This window comes from Pimephales promelas, chromosome 6, assembly GCF_988280905.1.
Source record: "Pimephales promelas chromosome 6, fPimPro1.hap1.1, whole genome shotgun sequence".
NCBI lineage: Eukaryota > Metazoa > Chordata > Actinopteri > Cypriniformes > Leuciscidae > Pimephales > Pimephales promelas.
This window is the reverse complement of record NC_142774.1, coordinates 9,621,969-9,643,252: the sequence shown is the minus strand read 5'-3', so window position 1 is coordinate 9,643,252 and position 21,284 is coordinate 9,621,969. Positions and strand designations below refer to the sequence as shown.

The window sequence follows — 21,284 nt, the reverse complement described above, 5'->3', positions numbered from 1 at the left end:
TTTGGGGTGGGGGAGGAGGAATTTTTGGGCTAATTAACTTTGAGCTCCTGATGATTCATCTCCAAAAAAAAAAAAATCATGGCGAACGTTTTGCATACCAAGATGTCACTACATCTTTATTGGAGATCTATTGCAAATATCAAGCAATCAACATCTAACTAGTTCATGATGCATATTAATGACAAATGTTTTTGAAAAGATTGTCATGAATTATTCATGCTTGAATGTTAATTACACTGCAGCAATATCAGCACATTATTTACCAGCACTGCAAGATACTCATTGACTTACACTGTAAAGCAGTGTTATACCAATATTCAAACAAAAGTGAATATCCTCGATAAAAAATTATCTGTAATAAAAGGAGGAATTCCACAAGGGTCCTCAAACCGTTGGTGCTCGGGCCCCAAGTATCAGAATATAAACCACACTGATTACTCCCATATAGTATTACAGTATAACTGCATAATATGTTCACCTGCATGCAGTACAAGTAGATGTGCTTGGTTGAGTGTTAAAACACACTAAACCATTATAAATCAACACAATATTGTACCTTATGAATTCTAACCATATCAGAATTCTAAATGTACACAAGTACAAATATGTGAAAAATGTCCTCAATGTGTCCAAGACTTCTGCAATGTCACATTATGAGCAAGTACATATTACCGATTATCTGTATTTGGCCAAAATGGTCAAAGATAATACATACATTCACATTAAAAATGTCAAACTTCAAGAATAGTCTGTAAAGAAATCCAGTACATTTACCACATTAATTTTGCTCGGGCTAAATTTCGCATGCAGATATTATCACAGACAATACTACGAAGCCCTTAATAATAGTAAAAGACTAGTACATTCGTGCAGTTTTTCATGTTTACCACTAGAGACTAAGTTAGATGTAGTTAGTTTGAGGTGTTGAAGAGGTCCTGCATCTCATGAACTGTGGAAAGCCTCTCTCAATGCATGATGTTGGAAAAATGAATCTTTGAATTCCTTGAATTTAACACAATTTCATAGCAGGTGTATAAAGGCAGAGATGTGTGTGCACGGGCATACCACAAATCCAGAACATAGAAACACAAGACGTGTCGTGTTTACAGAGTCCATGTTATGAAGGACGAGACTCAGGGCTTCCAGAGTTTGAGTAGGCCATCCTCGCTGTATGTGGCGATGAGATTCTGATGGGGGTGGTGAGTTATGCCAATCACATCTTTTTCATGTACCTGTGTAGAGGATGTACAAGGAAGAATTTGATTAATTTAAAGCAGATTTAAATTTTATATCCGATTCAGATTTACTATGATAACTCTTAACTGGTCCTCATTAGAGTTGCAGCATTAATCAAATGTTTTAATTTCAGCATTAACTTTCCTGATTTCGAACCATGAAGCCAGGCATTAGAAAAACAAATGGATTTCTTTAAAAAGTGAAGCTTGAGCAAAGGAGTGACACCTAAAAGCAACAAAATACAACAAAACATAAAAAGAATGTCACAAATCAATAATTAATCATTATCAGAGTATTCCCCTTATTATAAGGGGAATCATTATCATTACCCCTTAGGTGAAGGACACCTAAAACAAACACATAGAGCAACATAGTGTTGGCCTAGATCCGGGCCACATCTGGTACATGTGGATTCTAGATCTGGGCAAACACTCTGTTGCTGTCTGGGAAACAAAAAGCTTAAAGGATTAGTTCACTTTAAAAAAAAACTTTTGCTGATAATTTACTCACCCCCATATCATCCAAGATATCCATGTCATTCTTTCTTCTGTCGAGATGAAAACATTCCAGGATTTTTCTCCATATAATGGACTTCAGTGGGAACCAAACGGTGAAACGATCGCTCAAATTTTTTTTAAAAAAAGTTTACGTTTTATAAGCTCAAATGGTCGCCTTGCTCTGTTCTGTGATGCGTGTTCGTGACTCTCCTGTTCAAACTCATTTATCAAAGCGAATAAATCTTTTTTCGTGTCATGTGGTTCATTCAACAAACGAAATGAACGAGTTGACTCGGGAAAAGATTTGTTCATTTTGATGAACGAGTTCGAATAGGAGAGTCACGAACGCGCATCACACCCTAACAGAGCAAGGTGACCATTTGAGCTTAAAATAAAAAAAAGTATAAAACTTAAACTTTATTATTTTTTTTTAAATGAGCGATCGTTTCGCTTGATAAGACCCTTAATCACTGTCTGAAATTGTTTAAAGCTCTTTGAACAGTTTGCACTGAAACTGTCTTTTGGACCTTGAACTGTTTGGTTCCCATTGAAGTCCATTATATAGAGAAAAATGCTGGAATCTTTTCATCAAAAACCTTAATTTCTTTTCGACTGAAGAAAGAATGACATGGATATCTTGGATGACATGGGGGTGAGTAAATTATCAGCAAGTTTTTTTAAAAGTGACCTACTCCTTTAAATGAAACAAAAACAAACAAAACATGTAATGATAAAAAAATAATGATTGATTTCTTTAAAAAACAAAACAAACAAAATCCCAAAGAGACTTTCCTAAAATAAATATTCTCATCACAAAGACTATCAAAAAACGAACTATCTTTTTAACAATCTTTAAAAACTATCAAAGAGATCCAGAAGATAAACCACAAATGGGAAAAAACACAATCCACTATTTTATTCTTTAAAAAGTAAAGCTTGAGCAACACCTAAAAACAATACATTATCATTAAAGAGACTTTTTGAATGAGAATTTCTCATTCAGATTTAATATATATATATATATATATATATATATATATATATCTTCAACTGGTCTTATATATATCAAACTGAAACAGATCTCGTGGAGATGCAGCATGTGCTGTGAGGGTGGACGGTACCGTGAGGCTTCTCTCTAGCTTGCCAGTGATGGTGCTGAAGCAGTACAGCACATAGTCCTCTCCCACGCAATAAATCCACTCTCCACGTGGAGACAACGTGCAGCAAACAAAGTCTCCCCCCCTTCTCACGCCTGAACAGAAACTCCTCATCACCTGGGAAAGAAAAGGGGAGGGGGGGCAACAGAGTCAGTGAGTGCAACCCAGACGAAAAAGGTAAAGGCACGCTTCAGCGAGTGCCAAAAAGCGTGCAAGAGTGAGTCATCAAGCACATCAAGAAAAGAGTGGGTGAGGCGGCTGAACAAGGGCACGCCTTACACGCCATCAGACAGTCTGAATATTAAGTGCTTAGCTATTTTTAGCAAACCTCGCATTCAGCAATAGACGTTTGCTGCGTTTTTTTTTTTTTTAACTTCAGCTTGTGCTGCCTTAATACTGCTGATAAAGTAGAAACCAGTTACTATCATTTTTGACTCCAGTGTGATTATTTTGAAAATAATCTTGGTATCCATGTTTAGCATGCAGAGTACCTTTCTTTCAATCTGTGATCATATGCAGGTCAAATTTTGGTTCTCACCTGGCCATGAATGTTTGTAACAACCACTGTGTTGGTCCTATTACACACCACAAAGTGCTCAGGAGTCTTTGGGACAAGCACAACATTGTTAACAGTGATGTCTGTACCCTCAGGAATTTCAGGGGTTTTTATTGTGTGGCTGCAATCCATTGTCTTCATGTTCCAGACCTGAACAAAAAAAAAAAGAGAACTAAGCATGGAAATTCATAGAAATGTATAAATCGAAAATGCGTATAGTTGAGGTTCGACACAGTACGAACACCTACCTTGACCGTACCGTCTGCCGATGCGCTAATGACATGCTGGCCATCGTGCGAGAAGATGACCTCATTTACATGAGACGTATGGCCTCTAAACTCCTTCAGTGTCTTTCCTGATTTCAAACCATGAAGCCTAATTAAACAAATCCAGGAGTTAGAAATGAAACCACAATACATAAATTCAACTCGTCTCTTTAAAAAAGCTTGAGCAAAGGAGTGACACCCAAAACAAACCACACAAAAAGCTAAATACAACAAAACATGTTGTAAAGTTATGAATCATGAATCAATCATTATCAAATAGATTTATTTCACACAGAACAAAACACAAAAGGAAAATACAACCAAAGAATGTATATTGACCAGAAGTGAAAGCCAATAGAACACCAGCGCCCAGCAACAGCCCTGCGCATCCGCCATTTTGGGGTGAAAGCGACTAGACAGCGGCTCAGCAGTCATATATATTTAGTCAAGTGCAGAGGTCATTTTTAGGTTGAAATAATTAGGTGATTATTTTAACTCACAACAGGTAACATTATAGCAGTTAAAAAAAGAAGTTGCTACTTAACCAGGCTTTTTCACCCACATAACTTGAGACAGGGAAGTTCAAGGATTCGATTAATTATATTACTCTCCACATTAAGTGTGACAGGTAAGAATAAAGTGATATCAGTACATAAATGTAAATAAATAAAATGTTAATGTTGGACAATATACAACAGCAATAGAATAGCTTTACAGTAAACTTTTTTTGCAGTATTATCTTATATTAATGATCATTAAAGCAAGACAATGTAAAAAACTGTAAAGTTATAGGATAACGGACACAGCAATGCATCATGTTTTATAAGATCATCATGTTTGTAGCATGATCCAGGGGATTAAAATGTACAAAATATATTTCAGGTCTAGTGGAGTTGGTAACTAACTAATATTAGTAGTAAAGTCGCATAAAATGGAAATACTCACTAATGCAAGAAAAAACTACCTCAAAAAACTGTTATCTGTGCTGTTGTCCAGTAACTCCAGTTGGAATTTTCACCCCAAAATGGCGGCCGCGGTACCGAAGCGCCACCTAGTGGCTGTTACCCAAAAAAGCATCAGAGTTTCACCTCTTGTTCTTCTACTCTAATACAACTAAAAAAAAAAAAAAAACTTTGATTTCATTGAATCATACATCAAGGTCATCATAGACAACTTTTGTCTGCCACCTACAATCAACTTTACAAAGATTCTACTTATTTATTTTACAAAGTGAAGCTTAAGCAAAGGACTAACCAAACAAAAAGTTGTGATGTCGAAAGTTCATCATTTTCATCAAAGATTCTTTTCAAGATCAAAGATAATTTTATTTTAAAAGCATACATCAAGGTCATACTAGAAAGGCAGCAAAGCAACACAACCTTTGCCTGAAGCTTACAACGTGATTTTATTATCTTTACTGAAAAATTCTCCTCTCGTGCACATCAAATTCCACCCACATGCGCCATGAGAGTCTAGCACTGACGCCCAGCCGCAGAATACTGCAGTCAGGACTGAGGAAGAGAGAGGGAGAGACATTCGCTCTAGGCATGTGATGGAATTTTCCTGATGACTCGATATACCTAGACCCTGACTCAGATCAATTTCTTACTGTCAACAATAGAGAACAAAACTCAATTCAGCATGTTTATTGAAATACCTAAACAGTCGTTTGTCATGTGCACTTACCAACCCCCTAAAATGTACCTATATAAAGATTTCCAAAAACATTCAATAATTGAACCAAAAACGACCAAACACCTTTACCAATGATATAAATCGTCCTTAACGCCAGGCATTCACGTGTTTCCCTCACACACAACCGACGGCATAAATCCAATCCATTGCAAAAGGGGAGGGGCTAGTATTTATCAATAAGGGGCCAATAGCAGAGCAGCTTGCCATTTCCCCCCCCCCTCCCCTTCCCTTTCCAGCTAAGGAGCTGGAATGACAAAACGTCTGCCTCTGTCAGCCGCTGTTTGGGCTGAGCAAGGAACAGAAACACATTATCTGTGCATGCTCCCTCTCTCACGCACGTGGCCAATCATGGTTCTTTCCACCCACATGCACCACGAGAGCTAAGAACTGGCACCCAACCGTAGAAGGTACTGCAGTCTGTTCTGCGAGAGTCTGAGCATGTGACGGAATATTCCTAATGATGTTTAACACCCAGACCACGAATTCAAATGTACTCCCCCCCCCCCCCCCCCTTCTCTGTCTACAAAGTACCCGCGGCAAAACATTTGACCACGGTAGCCTACAGTGCAACAATTATGAAATAATAAGATGCAAAAAGTCAGATTTTGCAAAGCACGTCTTTTTGAAATTCATACATATAATAGCATGTTAAACCTGATGATCTGGTCAAAGGAGCCGCTTAATAGTTGACTGCTGTCCTTGTTGAAGCAGACACAGGTGACTGCTTTGCTGTGGGCTTGTTCTAGTCTATTCAGACACGTTCCGTTCAGAATTCTCCAAACCTGGAATAACAAAATGATACATCTTATCACATAACGGCCTGAATGGATATTGAACTAATGGTGTGCAGTGAGGTCTAATTGGGAACATCGTCATTCAATGGAGGTGTTAAAGGAGTTGTTCGCTTTTAAAAAAAATCCTTCGCTGATAATTTACTCACCCCCATGTCATCAAAGATGTCCACGTCTTTCTTTTTTTTTTCAGTTTAAAAAGAAATTAAGGTTTTTTGATGAAAACATTCCAGGATTTTCTCCATATAATGCACTTCATTGGGAACCAAATGGTTCAAGGTCCAAATGAGAGTTTCGGTGCAGCTTCAAAGGGCTTTAAACGACACCAGACGATGAATAACGCTTTTATCTAGGACCCTTCGAGTCATGACTCGAAAAAAGATTTGTTCATTTTGATGAATGAGGAGAGTCACGAACGCTCATCACAGAACAGAGCAAGGCGAGCATTTATGCTTATAAAACTTAAACTTTTTTATTTATTTTTGAAATGGCCGATCATTTCTCTAGATAAGACCCTTATTCATCGTCTGGTGTCATTTAAAGCCCTTTGAAGCTACAATGAAACTCTCATTTGGACCTTGAAACGTTTGGTTCCCAATGAAGTCCATTATATGGAATAAATCCTGGAATGTTTTCATCAAAAACCTACATTTCTTTTCAACTGAAGAAAGAAAGACATGGATATCTTGGATGACATGGGGGTGAGTAAATTATCAGCAAAAGTGTTTAAGTGAACTACTCCTTTAAAATCATACTTTTAGCTCTGTGCTCCATGTAATACTGATTAAAAATCACATCCAAACAGTGATGAAATAATAATGAAAGATCAGCTACTTTACTTTTCCAGCATCTTACTAAAGGACTTCAGTCACAACTATAATCAGATGCTGTGTGATTAAAAGACTATGGTTAGAGGGTTTAATTAGCGTTTGTCTTCAGACCTACTGCACCCTGGGATTGAGACAAACTGGGATTGTCTTACAATAATCTTGAAAAGCCTCAAGATTCACTTCCATTTAAGTTTGAGGATTGGTAAAATCGGTCACTTATGCTCACCAAGACTGCATTTGGTTGATCTAAAATACAGTAAAAACAGTAATATTGTGATATATTATTACAATTTAAAAGAACTCTCTTCTAGAGTTACTTTAGATGACTCAAAATGATAACGACCGTTTGTGAAAGTAAACCAAGCATGTAGGTTGACCATCTTTCACTTCTCTACTCATTGCCTTATATCAAGTCTTTGACATTTTGGTGCTGTTTCTAATGGACAAGAGATTTTCAAACACAATAGAATACTAGTGAAAATGTTGATAGGTCATGAGCAAGGTCCATACCTGTATCATTCCATCCTGAGCTCCAGAGGCGATCATGTCGGAGTCATGACTTACTGCCAAACACAGCACAGCCTCATCCATCATCATGAAATTATCCTCAGCTTGGTACTTCAGATCCTACTCACACAAGAAACAAATACAGACAGGCAAACCATCACACAAATACATTGAGGTATCAACCATAGTCTAATGGAAAATACACCCACATGATGGGTTTCTTGAGATAGTATGGTATGGAGACTTTCTTATGTTTACTAGAAAGAAGAACAGCCGCAAAACCACATAATTCTGAGTCTCATACTGTATACTCAAATTCCCCAGTATTGGTGGAAGTCCATGTCTGAGAATGGGGCAGGATTTATTTTCAGCCCCAACTGCTTCAACTCAACCTAATATACGTCATAGCGTGTTGGGGTGACCCATATACTTTACCTCTTGAGGTTTTAGTCAAAACCAAGGCTGTCCCAACATTAAATATAAGCCACACTTAATGAGAGAACTCCCACAAAACAGGTCTAGGACAGCACACGTGAGATGCCTTTACCATGCATCAAGGAGATGATGTTATTGAGCTGTGTGGTTGGAAAGATCAGGCTATGAGAATATAGAGATGAATTAAGACTGAAAGTTTATTTTTATTCTTAAAAATAAAAATTCCAAAATATGGTTTGCACAGCTGTGCCATAGTAGAAGAACCATTTTTGGTTCCCCATAGAACCTTTTAGTGAAGGTTATGATTAACTTTCATATTATGATTTTTTCTTCATTGGCAGTGATGGTTCTGTAAGACTGGAATAATTGGTTGAAGAGATCAACCTCACCACAGGTCTATGAGACGAAGGACCTTGCTTGCAATTTAACATTTGAACACCTCTCACACACGCTCCTTCCCTGTATCCCCCACTCTTGCAGAGATCACCCACACAAGAATCGGTATGGATGTGGTCTCTAGCCATGGTCCTACTTCCAAAAGGTGTACATTCATGAATGCTAATTTCCACTATTAGCAAATTTCTTCTAAAAAGAAATGCAACAGAGAGGTATGTCGGGTAAAGGATTTTCCTCTTTGTTATTTGATGGTTTGTATTGATTATCTTTCAATTGATTATGAAATTGTAATAATACATATACCTGACATAATAAATTGTTATATTTGATTATTCTAACACAATTTAACTTTATTTTCATTAGAGTTAAAAGGAATAGTCAAACATTCACGTAGATTTAATGATGCACAGATATCATTGTAAAAACCTTTTCATTCATGGAGTCAGATGAAATAACGAATTAGATGAGTAGTTCACTGTGCGCTCTAGAGTGTGCATTCATGACTCTCCTGTTCGAACTCGTTCATCAAAATGAACAAATCTTTTTCCGAGTTAATTCGCTCATTTCGTTCGTTGAATGAACCAAATGGCACCTCAGTCATTTTCTGCCGGTATTGAGAATCAAACTTGCAAGTGTAACCTTCAGGTAATCAGCCTGACTGTAAAATTTACTTCACGCAATGAAAAAAAAAAAAAAAAAGTTATTTTTAAGAACTGTTTACAGAAAGGTTCTTTGGGGAACCTAAAATGGATCTATATAATCTCTGCAAAAAAAACCAAAAAAACTTGAAATATTTATTTTTAAGTGTGTAAAGAACCTTTTGTGCATTTGAAGAGGGCATCGATGCCAATAAAGAACCCTCGCTTTTAAGAGTGCATAATTACTGTTTTGTAAACTAACAATCTAGTGAACATACTGCATATTTGTCAGAGAACCTTGGATAAACCTGCTGGAAAGTATGTTCAGAAAAGTGCTACACTCTACAAAATCAAGTATTGTACACTACAGTGACTAAATAAAGTAATTCGTTAAAAGTCAAATGAAAGTCAACTTGAAGTTTTGTTACAGAACAAAAGTTGTTAACTTTACTTTTGTTTAGTAAAGTTAACAACTTTTTATAAGCTTCTATTATTCTTATGATGATAACCAATTCAATTCTCTCTCCCCATCCTCTGAAGACCAGTTACAAATCATTTGTCTGGCAAGCATTTCTCCATGGATGAATGCCCATCATCTGAAGCAGAATATATTGAAAACTGCTGTGCAGCTGTTCATCCCTGCCAAGAACTACCCTTGCCAAGGCCTTGTCATTTCAATATACAACTCAATGATTTCATCCCCACAGAATGCCAAAAACCTTAGCGTCACTCTGGACAAAGACTAACCACAGTCATCACATGATTCCTCCAGCAGAACATCTGCAGAGTTGCACATTTCTCACCAGAGAAGCTATTGAGACACCGTACCCTTCACACCTGACTCACCCCACAGAACATTCACAGTTACATTTCACATTACAGATTGTTTCAAAGCAGCTTCACATTAGTGAACAGGAACATAAGTGTTAAAGGGATAGTTCACCCAAAAATGAAAATTCTGTTATTATTTACTCACCCTCAATTGTATAGAACCTTTTATGAATTTCTTTCTTCTTCTGAACACAAAAGAAGATCATTTAAAGTTAACCAAACAGTTGATGGACCCCATTGACTTCCATAGTATGGGGGGAAAAATACTAGGGTCCATTAACTGTTAGGTTACCGGTTTGGTTACTATACAGGTTTGGAACAACATGAGGGTGAGTATAGGATAGTATGACAGGATTTTACATTTTTGGGTGAATTATCCCTTTAACATTGTAAAATTCATCAGTTTAAGCTGTAAAGCTGACAATTGTGTCATTCAGCTCAATATTGATTCAGTTCAGTTCAATAACTATGTAAATGTTGCAAAGTTCATCAAATATGTTCAATTTGTTCTTGATAAGACAATAGTCATTAACCTGTTTAAATGTTGTTCTCATTCAATAGTGTCAGTGCAGTTAAATATATATTTTTTTTAATTCATGGGGAACATAACTTATTTGATGGCCAGTATATACTCACCTTCCGAATTTTACCAGTGGTGAAGTTCCAGACTTCAATGAAACCATCAACAGATCCAGTTATCAAATACTGTCCATCAGGAGAGAATCGAGCACACTCTACATGGGATTTTCGCCCAAACTGTATCATACATGTACACACAAGCACAAACAGAAAACGGAAAACATTAAAATAAAAAAATTTATATTTTTTGTATTTTTAATAAGCGCTTTTTACTATAAATATTGTTACATGAACATATTAAGCAAGCATTAACTTTGACTGCCCTAAAAACGCATTTTGTAATATTTGTATAATTAATCTTGCGATGTCCCGGGGTTCATTGGACCACAAATTAAAAAATCCTGACCTAGATGATGACCCCAAAACTAGTGTGTTAATATTATTCCAAAAGTCTAGTGTCAAAGTGAGCAAGGTAGAACACAGAGAGTCCAGCATACAGATAAAAGCCTCGGGTCACAAAAGCAATTAAACGTGCATCTGCTGAGCCCTGTAGCATGTTAGATGTTTGGATAAGACGCCTTATAATGGAGATATGCATAACATCCATTACTTATTTTTATCTTAAATGAAAACATTTGCACCTCTTTCAAACAGTCATGGTCTTTTCCACATTATTTAATATAGGCTTTTATCACATTCTTATTATTAGTTTTACATAATGAAATTGATATTGCTGCCTATGCAGCTACATTTTTGTACACCACAACCTCTCTCACAAGCAGGCAAGAAAGGCAATAAAGGAATAACATAATGATATAAAACTGATCACACCTTTATGAGGCGACTGAGCTGAGTAGGGAAGCGCTCTTCCTCCATGTCCTTCAATGCACCTTTGCCCCGGAACAGTTCCAATGACATACCTGGAGGTAACAGACCTTGGTGCTGCTGCCACTTCAGAGACTTAGTGAAGGAAACAGAGAAAAAGACCAGTCATCAAGTTGAAAAAGAAAGACAAAACAGGTAATACAGCTCCAATAATAGAATAATAGATGTATATATAGATGGTATAGAATCTTGATAAGTGCGAGTATACAAAATGAAAAAATCTTTTTCTGAGTCAATTCGTTCATTTCGTTCGTTGAATGAACCAAATGACACGAAAAAAGATTTGTTTATTTTGATAAACGAGTTCGAACAGGAGAGTCGCAAACGTGCATTACAGAACAGAGCAAGGCGAGCATTTGAGCTAATAAAACTTAAACTTTAGAGGGTTTATTTTTCTTACCAGCATTGCTAATGAGCCAAACTGTCTTAGAGCTTTGGTCTCCTGTAACCTGTATAGAGCCCCCTCACATATACGGCCCTATAAAAAAAAAATATATGTGATAAATCCAATACAACAGGTACTACGGATAAATCGAATGCAACAGGTTAGGTAAAACATACATAAAAGCAAGCAAACCTGGCCCAGAAGCCCCATGAGACGAGAAGGTGGCACCAAACAGACTTCTCCTGCAAAAGCTTGAGCGATAGCCAGTCTGCGCTTCTCTTTACTGCTGCCCACTGGATATGCCTGTAGGCGAGACAAAAAAAAAAAAAAAAAAGAGTGAATCATCATTGCACCCACCTTATTTTTAATGTAAGAGTGGGTGCGCCCATTTCTAACATGAATGTGTGAGGCTTCCGGTGTCATCAGCTGTAAAAAACCGACTGTTATACTGCCGGATGCTGAAAACTTTAACTTTGCAAACATTAGAATGATTTCTGAAGGATCATGTGACACTTAAGATTGGAGTAATGATACTTAACATTCAGCTTTGCATCATATACTCAATTAGAAAACTATTACTTTCAATTGTAGTAATATTTCACAATAATGCTGTTTTTTTTCTTTATTTTTGATCAAATAAATTCAGGCTTGATGAGCCTAAGAGACTTCTTATAAAAACTTTTAAAAATAGCAATGCTTCGAAACTTTAGACCGGTACTGTATAAAATTATTATCAGATAAAAATACAATTATTTTACAGGAAAACTGTAATTTACAACAGTAATGTATTACATATATTTTTATAATTAGAGTTAAAACAACAGCAATAATAAGCCTTATATACTAGCATATATAAATAATTTTACAATACTTACAACAAACATATTAAGTATTTTAACTTAGAAATCTCAGGTGGTACTTTCTAATCTCAGGTGGACAAATAAAGTTTGGGATAACATGTGTAAATTACCTTTATCATATCTAAAATCTCATCAGAACCATTAATCCAATTATTGAATGAGACAATTTGCAAAATCAGCCTTAAACAATTACCTTTTGTGAGTCGAAGCATGGCTCAGTGAGAAGGTTCTCCATGTGTGAGTAACGCTCAGGTTGAGTGTGCTTAAGCATGATCATGGGATCAGTTTGCTTCAGTAAGCACTGGGCTGCTCCCAGCTCTCCCAACTCGATCAACTCCAGCACAATCTACACATACAACAACAGAACCTATCCAGTCCTTGCCCAGTTAAAACAGAGAACTGAACAGCAACCTGACACCAATGCATCAACTATAGACAAACTACTTTAAAAATGTTTTGTTTTTTTTAATGAAGTTGTTCCGGCAAACCTAGATATATGAGTTTCTTTCTTCTGTTGAACACAAAATAGGATATTTTGAAGAATTCTTTAAAATATATTTTTTTTAATCTTTAGTGTTCAGCAGAAGAAAAAAACTCATACAGGTTTGGAAAAACTTAAGTAAATGATGATAACAGAATATCATCGTCCATTAGTTTAATGGAACACTATTAGTTCAATGGAATTTACTTCTATCCATTCAGTCTGTTATGTGATAAGATGTATCATTTTGTTATTCCAGGTTTGGCGAAAGAAACTCATACAGGTTTGGAACAACTTAAGGGTGAGTAAACTGATGATAACAGAATTTTTGGACTATACCAAGCAAGCTAACTTTCAAACTAAATGTAGAGTATAAGCGTCTACCTAAAGAACATTAGCCATGTTTCTATTTATTTCCATATTTCTATTTACATGCTATATGTGACATTTTTTATAAACGAACAATTACTTGTTTGTTAAGTTAGCCATTGCTTAGTTTCTACAGGTTTTCATTGAAAGTGAAAAGTGACGTACCTGTTCGTACAAGTCAATGAGCAGCTTGTCAGGCAGTTTCAGGTACTGGATTGCGAGCAACACTATATCCCAGTGGCCGTTGTTGATGTCGGAGATGAAGCTGTCGATGCTGTCGACCGTGTGGAGCGAGACGGTCGTCTCCTCTTGAAGCGTCTCCAGAGTGCGGTGCAAATTATTTTCCTTCAGATATTGCATGATCAAGCGAATCACGCTGCAAAAAAGTGACGTCAATATATGCGAGGTGTCACATTTATAACAGAATTGTTTTCCAAATAAACTTAATCCAAATAAACGCTCTAATTTATATGTGAAAATGAAGCGTTTAATCGACATTACTTTCATAGCTGTAAGAAAAACAGTTACAGCACGCTGATGTTGAAGCGATTATAATTAATCAATTGTCCTCGAAACTTTTGTCTAGCGCAGCGTCTGATGACGGCGGAAACAGTGTATCGCCACGAAAATAGCATATTACATTGCCGATATCATCTATTTGTGTTAGGCTATCAAACAATCAAAATTAGACGCTTCGTTTAGTTTATCATTTCTGTTTATCTGGAATGAAGAGATCTCGTTAAGTGTTGTAATACCATTCAATCGATTAGAAGTGAATAACGGTTTACTTACTCTGCGGATTCCACTTCGAGGTCCATGGTCGCGAGGTTGTCGATGAAGTCGCTGTCGAGATAGACTGACTGTGCCAGTGTTATTCTCCAGCGCTGCGCTATGTTGTGTTGGTCCTCAGCCACGTGAACACCGTGTGGCCGTGACCGCCCATTACACGTGCTGTTGTATTTATTGCTCACGCGTTTGAAATCACAGAAACCTCTCACAAATTGTTGCGGATTTTTGGGAGGGCGTATTAATGACGCATGTGGAGGAAATAAAGGGGGGAAAGAACCGCAAAGTTCTTATCAGATCGTGCGGGCTGATTGTGCACCAAAGCTATGCTCCTACAGCTAATGTATGCCTATTTAAAGCAGTACAATGTATTGTGAATCAACCATAATAAGGAACTAATACGCACGTCTATTAACGATAATCATCTTGTATGAAATATAAAACACTGATTTAGCACGCTATCTGGCAATTGATTAGGCTACACAATAATCTATTTAGAATTCAGAAAACATGGTGTCGCAAACCACTATTGGGTCTGTTATTATGCCAACGTGTTTTTCAATTACTTTCAAGTCATTATAAATAGTGACAACAGTCTTTTTCAGTTTCACTAATTATTCATTTGATCCGGCTTCCATCTATTCAGTTAGTCGGGTACTTGTTCATTACCGATTAGCCTATTTAGCTTGCCACTGCATTAACTTACCGGGGAACTAACCACTCGCTTTCAAAAAAGAACCAGGTATTCAAAAAACAAGTAAAGCTGCAACACTATATCAGTTGAGAGAGTTAATTTACATATTAGTGAGAAATGAAAAGTCGGTCTCCGAACTAGTCACCCAAAGCATTAAGTGGTAAAACAAAAATAGCTGTCACTTCTGAGATTTTGACTACTGTTAATGTACAATATTACATTTTAAATGGCTTGCCACGTCTCTAGAGCAGTGTTTCCCAACACTGCTCCTTGAGTGCACATCAACAAGCGCACATTTTGGATGCCTCCCTTTTCTGACCCATATTTCTGGTCTTGGAGTCTCTACTAACGAGTTGATAAGTTGATTCAGGTCAGGTGTGATCGATTAAGAAGAGTTGGAAAATAGTGTTGGTGTGCCTCCAGGAACAGGGTTGGGAAACACTGCTCTAGACCCCACATGCAAGTATGATTTTGCTGCCCCCCACAGACCATACATTAGCTCTGTCGGATACAGTAACGAAAAGGTATAAGATATTTAACATTTACTTCAGTTTGTGGGCTAAGATCATATTTCCACTGTTATAATTACCCCGTCTATGTGCAACCTTGACTCTTCAACACTTAATAGCTCAGCTGCATCATGGCCAAATTTACATGGCCTCTCTCCATCATTGCCTCCTTTTCATCCCTATACTGACTTGCTTCATCACTGTCCTGGCACAATATGGCTGCCACCGCATCATCCAGGTGGATGCTTCACAGTATTGATGGTTGAGGAAATTCCCCCTACCATATATAGTTCAGAGAAAAGCACTATATAAAAGTAATAAATTATTATGAACATACTTAACATGGGATACCATAAACAAAAGGTGTTAATTTGGGGGTCATGCATAATGGCTTCTGAGGTATAACATAACAAAAACATGAATTGAGAGGAGCATAAAACAGTACAATATTACTGGTTTCATTCATGTAATGACCATTTAAGAAGATTCTACTTAATATTTTAGTCTGAAAAACAGCTTTCTTTTCCTATTTATTTTGGTCCTCTAGGTTAGATCTGAAATGAGAATTATGCTTAATGTAAAATTACTGTAGATAAAACCATAAATTGTCTTGATAGTTCACTAATGTCATCTTGATCAAACCTTAATTACATTTCTTAAAAGTTAGAGTTACTAAATAAGAGTCTTGTACAGTCAAGATAAAATAGACCAATCATAAAATTCAACTCAAACATACCATTTTAATGGGCAATGAAGAAACAAGACAACAAATAGAAAGTTCAACAAAATGATGCTTTATTTGTGAGGTACATGTCTCACTTCTGGCTTGACTCTGACTTGGATGTGGAGGCTCTCAGTGAGGAGAGACGACGTCTCTTAGCAATCTGTTCTTGACGTTTCTCTTTGGCCTCCTACAAAAAATTAATCGAGAAAATATTCAGCTTTACACAATATGCCTTTCATTTACACTTTTACATCACTTCAGCAATGAAGATTCAATCCATGCATTTATTTTTCATGCATATAGATTTAACTGTAGGAAAATATCATCAATTCAACTTTTAGCTAATATATATAAAGTATATACCTTATTCCTCTTGGCCAGCAGTTTGGTGTAATCTGCGGCCTCCTCCTTGTTCTTCAGTGTGCGCTGCTTCTTGAGAGCAATGCGTCTGCGCTTGTGCTGCAGCACACGGGGTGTAACCAGGCGCTGAATCTTAGGGGCCTTAGTCCTGGGTTTCTTGCCTATCAGAAAGAGCATGATCATACATGAGTCTTTGGACAATTTACATTTTTCTGGGGCATCGATTCTAGTAATAAACTAGATGCAGTCAGGCTAACGGAAGTGACATTAAAATTAAGGCAAGTTGTCATTATTGACAGTAAAAACAGCAGAACATCACATTAAAGATCTGGGTGGAAAGTACAACATATCAAAAAAGCATGTACTTCCAAACATGTCACTCTAAAACTTTTACCTCCAGCTTATGTCATTTATGAATAAAAAGGGTACACAAATGAGTAAACTTTGACTAAAAGTCCCAGTGAAAGCAACTTAAATGAACTTGAGTCCTTTTAATGCTTTTAAACAGGCAAATCAGTCCACACAGAGAACCTTTCCAGATTCAGTAAAAAGTGCACTGCATGAAGTTTGACAGAGCTTTGCAGTACAACCAGCCACTAATATGATCAGGTTGTTATCCGTTTAGCAGCTCCACTGTTACTATTGGCACCACACTGTCCCCCCTTATAAGCTACTGAACAGGCAAAAAGGGTCTGCTAGTGCCACAAACTCATACCATCCATATTTAGTGTTATTTTTGTTTTTTAAACAGCAGGATATGCTAAAATGCTCACTTCATGATAAAATGTTCGCTCAATTCATGACGAAAAATACAAAGCATTAGTAGTTGTACCTTCTTTAGTAAGAGGTCTCCTGACTACATACTGCCTGACATCATCCTCTTTGGACAGGTTAAAGAGCTTGCGGATTCTGCTAGCTCTCTTGGGTCCCAGACGGCGAGGGACAGTGCTATCAGTCAGCCCAGGAATGTCCTTCTCACCTGAAAGAAAAAACTATTGATTAGAGGCTATGGACATGCATACCAAATTCCTGCTCCCATTTACAAACAAGCTATGCATTGAGGACAAAGCTTATAAAGCTAAATAAGCCCATCTTTTTTTTTTTTTATAGTTGCCTATTGTGTTCATTGCAATCATTTTGACAGAGCTTTGCAGTACAACCAGCCACTACAAACATGATCAGGTTGTTATCCGTTTAGCAGCTCCACTGTTTCTGTTGGCACCACACTGTCCCCCTTTATAAGCTACTGAACAGGCAAAAAGGGTCTGCTAGTGCCGCAAAAAATTAAATCATACATAACATTCTCAAAGATTTAATTATTCTTTGAATAATGAGTCAAATTACACTATTGATAGAATGGCTCTTAAGATGCACAGCTGTACAATCTGAATAACATCCCATATTTAAATTATAGCTTATTTTTAGCTGTACTCACCCTTCCTGACAATGACCAAGTTCAGAACACTAAGGTTGGCGTCGACGATGCAGCCCCGGACAGACTTGCGTTTCCGCTCACCAGTACGACGAGGGCGGTAGCAGGAGTGACCCTTGCTGAGGAGGAGACGCACACGTCCATGGGTCAGCACACCCTGCTTCATGGGGAAGCCCTGTTTGTCATTGCCTCCGCTGATGCGCACAACATAGCCCTGCAACACAAATGAACACAGTTGTGCCAATGTTAACACCAGTTTGAAGACGATTTAAGTCACGTGTGCAGCAGTTTAACACCAGTTAGTTTTATACAACCTACACATTCAGGATAAGCCAACAATAAAATCCACTAAAAGGAACAGTTAATCCGAAAATAAATCATTTACTCTCTTCAAGTTATTACAAACCTGTATGAATTTCTCTTCTGCTTAACACAAGATGATATTTAGAAGAATATTGGAAACTAAACAAATGATGGGCAATGGGGTCCATATCCCACTCCATTCTTCAAATATATTTTGTGTTCAGCATAAGAAAGAAATTCATACAGGTTTGAAACAACTTGAGGGAGAGTAAATGACCATTTTCAAGTGAACTATCCCTTTAAGGTTGAAACACTACACAACCTTTTCCCCGGTTTGCACTCAGGAAGTCATCTAGTCTGATTTTGGGAAATTTGATTGGCACATCCTTTTTTTTAGCTTCAGACTAGGATTCCATTTAATCTGAGGACATTTCACATGTTTGCTATTTTGAGCAGATTTTAAGGCTAGAAAACACAACTTTTTCCCAGATTTGCAGTCTGGACGAGTCGATGGTAGCTGCCAAAAATCAGAGCCAGTCTGCAGATTTTGGGCAGTCCAAGTTAACATATGCAGAGAACCTCTCCGGATTCAGTAAACAGTGCAATGAATGAAGTTTGACAGAGCTTTGCAGTACAACCAGCCAACTAACATGATCTGGTTGTTATCCGTTTAGCAGCTCCACTGTTACTATTGGCACCACACTGTCCCCCCTTATAAGCTACTGAACAGGCAAAAAGGGTCTGCAGGTGCCACAAATTTAAATCATCCATACCATATTTTTAAGCTTCAGACTATAATTCCAACCAGAAAGCAATTTAGACTGACATCTTAAGATATATTAGTACCATAGTTGTCTCAAGATGCACACTAGTAATGTTTTTTTCTAAAGCATGTTTAAAAAGTAGGGATGCACCCATATAAAACTTGTGGCCGATAACTATATTTTATAAAGCTGATAACCGATATATAACCGATAACCAGGGACTACAGATGAAATTTAGCTTGTAGCTAATTCTGGTATGGCTGCATGCCATACACTGTCCCTGTTAAATAAATATAATAAATAAATAAAATATATCGGCCACTAAATCTAAATTACTTTATTTTTTCAAGAGCCTACTAAAACAAAAGTCTTACCATTAAAAGTTGTGTCCAAAGCACACAATTATAATGTTCTCATAATTTTAGGTAGCCTATACAGACTTGCACTTAAATGGATTTTCCTTGTTTTAAAGGTATTCCAGTCATATTTCAAGCAATTCAAAAGGCAGATAACATTACAAATTAACATACCGACACAATACCAATATGGTGGCCAATATATTGTGCATCTCTATTAAAAAGGCTAGTTAAATGTCCTGATTTAAATTAGGCCTACTCCTGGCTTAATCTAAGCCCTGTCTGTAAAATTTTAGGTTTGGCTTAATCTAAGCCCTGTCTGTAAAACTTTGTTTTAAAACCTGATCATTAGTGTATTCCAGCGAATCAAATGCACCGTCTTTAAAGGGTTAGTTCACCCAGAAATCATTTTGTTCCAAACCCACAAGTCATTCATCTTCAGAACACAAATGAAGATTTTTCTATTGAAATCTGAGAGCTTTCGGTCCCTCATTTAAAAGATAATTACCCCAAAAACCTAACTATTCAAAACAATCATAAAGAGATTGCAAAATAAGTCCAAGGATTGAACAGACATTTTCACTTCATATGAATGAAGCATCTCATTTAAATTAGGCTTTAATTCATTAATATATAAAACATTAATCTGTGAACATTCAGAGCATTCAAATTTGATAACAGGAAGCTCAAGCATGAATAAAATGGCAGTCTGGGGTGTATACATTTTCTATAGAGATAGAAATTCAGTTAAAAAATTAAAGGCAATATTAAATATAAAGACACGAAGGTGAACAAACATTAACCCTTTAAATCGAGACTTTAATGTCCTGTAGCGTGAACCATCAACACGTGAGGCATTCAAATGCTGGAAATACACAACATAATCAATGTGATGAAATAAAATAGACTACTGGTAACTTACCTTCCACTCATCACCCAGAGAGTCTGCCACCACCTCTGTGGCCATGCGCTTCTCATAGAAGATCCTCAGCTTGCGTTCATCATCAACTTCTATCAGCTTCTGACAGCCAGTGGCGGGGAACGAGATATTGAGCTAATTGGAAAAGGAAAGAGAGAATTACGCTGTGTTCAGAGGTTTGTTCAATTCCAAACAGTTACAATTACTTTGTCTAGTACAAATTACCCCAAATCATGAGGTCTCCGTCCGACACGTCTCTGCTACTTAGCCGCTAATGCTATGCTACCGAACAGCGAGTGTGAGTTTGACACTCAATACAAGAGTCCTAACGTCGAATTAAGTTACAACATTGGCGACAACGGTGGCTAATGACCCGCAACTTTAAAGCTTCCACATTTATTCATTGCATGCCTAGCCTGGTCGCTGCCATCTTGCCGCACTTCAACGGGCGTCCACCAAATCTAACGAAATCAACGTCCATCCTTCATATTGTTTGAGCCCAACACGATTTAGAAAAGTACATCGGATAGTTTTGAGACGGTATAATGGAACCCATTCGATATTTTGACCACACTGTGAATAACAAAACGTATAAAATAGCAATTTCAGTCCTCCTACCTTCATTATGGAGGACTTTCTCGCTTGGAGTCCACCACGGAAAAGAGACCGGATATCCGACTCGTAGTCTCACATAGACTTCCAGGTTATCGCGAGAGTATGTTGTGTTTTGAAACTGAAGGCGCAAACTAGTTTGGGAGTAAAATAGTGGACATGTAACTTTGTAACCTCTAGTGAAAGATCATTGACAAAGAAAGCTAAAAAAAAAAAAAAAGAGTTGTTTATTATTTTCGACCCTGATGTAATGGATATTTTTGAGTCATGACCAATGCGTTTAAACAAGTTTTAGTTTTTAAATAACATTTTAGAAATGTTTAAATTATTTATTTTGTATACTGTTTTCGTGTCAGGCGATAGTAGTTGAAAGGCTATTGTAGTAACCTACTTGAATTTAGCAGTTTTTCCAATATATTTGAGAGATCTAC

At 37.1% G+C, this 21,284-nt stretch overlaps 2 protein-coding genes across 3 annotated transcripts; both read right to left on the bottom strand.

The window, feature by feature from the left end:
- Window positions 1-88: 88 nt before the first annotated feature.
- Window positions 89-14,854, bottom strand: smu1b (SMU1 DNA replication regulator and spliceosomal factor b). Of its 2 annotated transcripts, XM_039689061.2 has the most exons (13): window positions 14,187-14,854; window positions 13,560-13,770; window positions 12,738-12,890; window positions 11,877-11,987; window positions 11,700-11,777; window positions 11,246-11,374; window positions 10,472-10,591; window positions 7,539-7,655; window positions 6,062-6,189; window positions 3,695-3,821; window positions 3,429-3,596; window positions 2,855-3,007; window positions 89-1,232 (listed from the first exon to the last, which is right to left on the bottom strand). In XM_039689061.2, the coding sequence occupies exons 1-13, from the start codon at window positions 14,210-14,212 to the stop codon at window positions 1,134-1,136; spliced, it is 1,620 nt and encodes a 539-aa protein (XP_039544995.1). In that variant the 5' UTR covers window positions 14,213-14,854; the 3' UTR covers window positions 89-1,133. The 2 variants fall into 2 exon arrangements, with proteins under 2 accessions (XP_039544995.1, XP_088988199.1); XM_089132073.1 differs by lacking the exon at window positions 14,187-14,854 and having other exon boundaries at window positions 12,738-12,911; window positions 13,560-13,696.
- A 1,302-nt stretch (window positions 14,855-16,156) lies between these two features.
- On the bottom strand, window positions 16,157-21,009 carry rps6 (ribosomal protein S6). Its single transcript, XM_039689038.2, has 6 exons — window positions 20,860-21,009; window positions 20,245-20,376; window positions 17,903-18,113; window positions 17,300-17,446; window positions 16,471-16,628; window positions 16,157-16,294 (listed from the first exon to the last, which is right to left on the bottom strand). The coding sequence occupies exons 1-6, from the start codon at window positions 20,863-20,865 to the stop codon at window positions 16,199-16,201; spliced, it is 750 nt and encodes a 249-aa protein (XP_039544972.1). The 5' UTR covers window positions 20,866-21,009; the 3' UTR covers window positions 16,157-16,198.
- Window positions 21,010-21,284: the final 275 nt, after the last annotated feature.

Excerpts from the sequence above, each read along its gene's own strand:
- rps6 (XM_039689038.2), bottom strand. Across the intron at positions 18,114-20,244 it reads CTCTGGGTGATGAGTGGAAG|GGCTATGTTGTGCGCATCAG; the intron begins GTAAGTTACCAG and ends TTTGTGTTGCAG. Across the intron at positions 16,629-17,299 it reads GAGACCTCTTACTAAAGAAG|GCAAGAAACCCAGGACTAAG; the intron begins GTACAACTACTA and ends TCTTTCTGATAG.
- smu1b (XM_039689061.2), bottom strand. The coding sequence starts at position 14,212 with ATGGACCTCGAAGTGGAATCCGCAGA. Across the intron at positions 7,656-10,471 it reads CCACTGGTAAAATTCGGAAG|GATCTGAAGTACCAAGCTGA; the intron begins GTGAGTATATAC and ends TTGTGTGAGTAG. Across the intron at positions 3,597-3,694 it reads CGGCAGACGGTACGGTCAAG|GTCTGGAACATGAAGACAAT; the intron begins GTAGGTGTTCGT and ends TTTTTTGTTCAG.